This window comes from Mastomys coucha, unplaced genomic scaffold, assembly GCF_008632895.1.
Source record: "Mastomys coucha isolate ucsf_1 unplaced genomic scaffold, UCSF_Mcou_1 pScaffold16, whole genome shotgun sequence".
Classification (NCBI taxonomy): Eukaryota; Metazoa; Chordata; class Mammalia; order Rodentia; family Muridae; genus Mastomys; species Mastomys coucha.
This window is the reverse complement of record NW_022196898.1, coordinates 105,254,913-105,257,397: the sequence shown is the minus strand read 5'-3', so window position 1 is coordinate 105,257,397 and position 2,485 is coordinate 105,254,913. Positions and strand designations below refer to the sequence as shown.

Here is a 2,485-nt window from a genome sequence, read left to right as displayed (position 1 = left end):
TAGGAATGAATCAGAAGTTCTCTGATCTCCATAGACATCCTCACCCACAGTGTGTGTGCACTACCACACGCACCTGCACACACATGGGCACACAAATAAATACATGTAGATATTTCCTGTCAGGTTCAAACATTAGTCCCTATGAAAGATTTGGTTCCATCTGACACTGAAATGCAGATTGGAACATGTACAGAGGTCTGGATCTTTTTCCAGTGAAGTCAGTGTGAACTCTATTTTGCTATTTCAGTAAAAACAGCTTCCTAGGAAAGCTGTAATTGAAAACCATATTCTGAGATGGTCAGTGGGGATATGAAGGTATATCTAAAGATTAAACCTCTCTCTCTCCACCCAGTAAGGCTGCTGTGTGCAGTGGGGACTCATTTCTTTGCTCCATGGAGACCTCCAGGCCCTCCTGTGACATCTGCAGACTGACTGGCAAATAGAGCTAGCAATAGAGAAGGGTTATGGGGACATTTTAATCATAGGGACCAAATGTTATAGACAAACCAGTGATTCAGAATATCAAATGATGCTAATCAGACTTTTTTTGTGAAAAAGTCTTTATTTTAAGAGAAAAATTTAGTTAACAAAAAATTTAACAAGTTTCACTTAGCAAAATACGCCCAAAAGGAAATCACAGTACAAAGAAAGCTTTAAGTCAAGGCCTCACCAATTCCTACAGTATTAGTATTGTGTCTCAATTCTCAAAACTAACTTTTAAAAAACTTAAACTTAACCTAAAGATTTTAAATGAAAATATAAACTAGAATGAACATGAGAAATGCTTCTCTTTGCATCAGAGATCTAGCACCTTTGAGTTCTCCAGAAAAGTACATGTCCCCAGTGTGTTCACTGTGGTGTGCTTAAAGATCCACTCAACATACTTAAACTACTTAACTCAGATAACATCACTCTTAAGTATACTACCAAAAATGTTAATTGAGAAAAGCAGAAGAAAATAGTTTTAGTTTACTCAATATTACATGCTAGAAGAAAAGTTTGCATGAGAAACACTGAAGAGGTAATTTTTTAATCCAGATTTCACAAACTCATGGTGCAAAGTGGGTCCCCCAGCTTCCTCTAGAGTTATAAACTGCTCTTGACTGCTTATTGGCTGCCTGTGAAATTTTCTGATTGAAATAACTCAAATGTTCCTACAATACTAATCATATCCACCCATGCTGTTCTGACCGCTGTAGCCGGCCCCGTAACAGCCACTCACTGACTGGCTCTCCAGGCCACTGTAAGTTGCCTGGGCAGCTGACACACCCATGCCCTGCATCACCTGGCTGCTATAAGCCCCATTGCTAGCCCCTGTTGTTGAATTCAGGAAGAGTTCTATGTATCTGTGCTGCATGTTGGCCCTGTCCTTGGACATAGCTGCCACTGCTTCTTCGTGAGTAGCAAACTCAACATCAGCTTCTCCCGTCACTCTTCCATCAGGACCAATCTCAATATGAACTCTCACTGGGTTGAGTGGAGAGAAGAAGTTGTAAATGTCGTTCTCCGTTGCTTTGTAGGGCAGCCCTCTCATGTGGACGCAGTGGCCGGTGGTGCTCTGCACTGTGAACTCGCTGTCTCCATATCTGTGGTCATACATTCCTGAGAGACAATAGCTGAGGTCTCTCCCAAACAGGTCAGTGGTGAAGCCATAGCCATCACTGAGGCCACTGTATTCTTCATAGCCCCCATAGCCTGCACTATAGGCACCAGACCTCATCCTATCCAGGCCTGCCTGTTTCACAATGCCAATGTACCTCCGGGCTGTGCCAGGCCTGTCATAAGGCCCAGGCCTCTGCACAGACATAAACTTCAGAGGTGGATCTGAGTATGACCTAACTTCCTCCTGACTGCTCTTGAACACTTCAATATACCTGTGCCCTATTCTCTCCTTGTGCTTCCCTAAAGCTTTCTCAGCTAACTCTTGTGAGGCAAACTGAACGAAGGCCTCCCCTGTAATCTTGCCTTCCGGGTCCACAGGTAGTGTGATCCCGTTTGGCACAATTTCCAACCCTGAGAAGAACTGAACGATTTCTTCCTTTGTGCATCCAAATGGGAGTCCCCGAAGCCTCACAAAGCCATCATTGGCACTGTCGGCGCTGTTTGGACCACTGTGCTTCAACACCCAATCCATCTCGGTTCTGTGTGACTTGAACACCTCAATATACCGGTGTCCCATGCTTTCCCTGTCTTTTTTCAGAGCCAATTTTACATCATCTTCTGACTCAAGTTCAACAAAAGCCTCACCACTCTGCCTGCCTTCTCTAGTATAAATGAAATGAACACCTGCGACCCCATCATGAATTGTGCAGTCGGAGAGGAAGTTTTGTACGTCCTCAATTGAGCAGGACCAGGGTAGGCCACGGAGTTTGACCACATAGCCTTCACCTCCCTCAGGGCCCAGCATCATGGACACTTGACAGGGCTGATGTCACAAGCTTGGGCAATTTTTTTGTAGCTGAAAGAAAGAAAAAAAAAACCTACT

General features: G+C 44.0%; 1 protein-coding gene across 2 annotated transcripts in view; it reads right to left on the bottom strand.

Moving 5' to 3' along the window:
* Positions 1-962: 962 nt before the first annotated feature.
* Hnrnpf (heterogeneous nuclear ribonucleoprotein F) overlaps positions 963-2,485 on the bottom strand; it is a 1,956-nt gene continuing 433 nt past the window's right edge. Inside the window, exon 2 of one of the 2 annotated variants that reach the window (XM_031375962.1) lies at positions 963-2,448. In XM_031375962.1, the coding sequence (XP_031231822.1) occupies positions 1,163-2,410 (1,248 nt within the window). In that variant the 5' untranslated portion in view covers positions 2,411-2,448 and the 3' untranslated portion in view covers positions 963-1,162. The remainder of the gene's footprint in view (positions 2,449-2,485) is intronic. The other variant, XM_031375963.1, reaches the window with a different exon arrangement.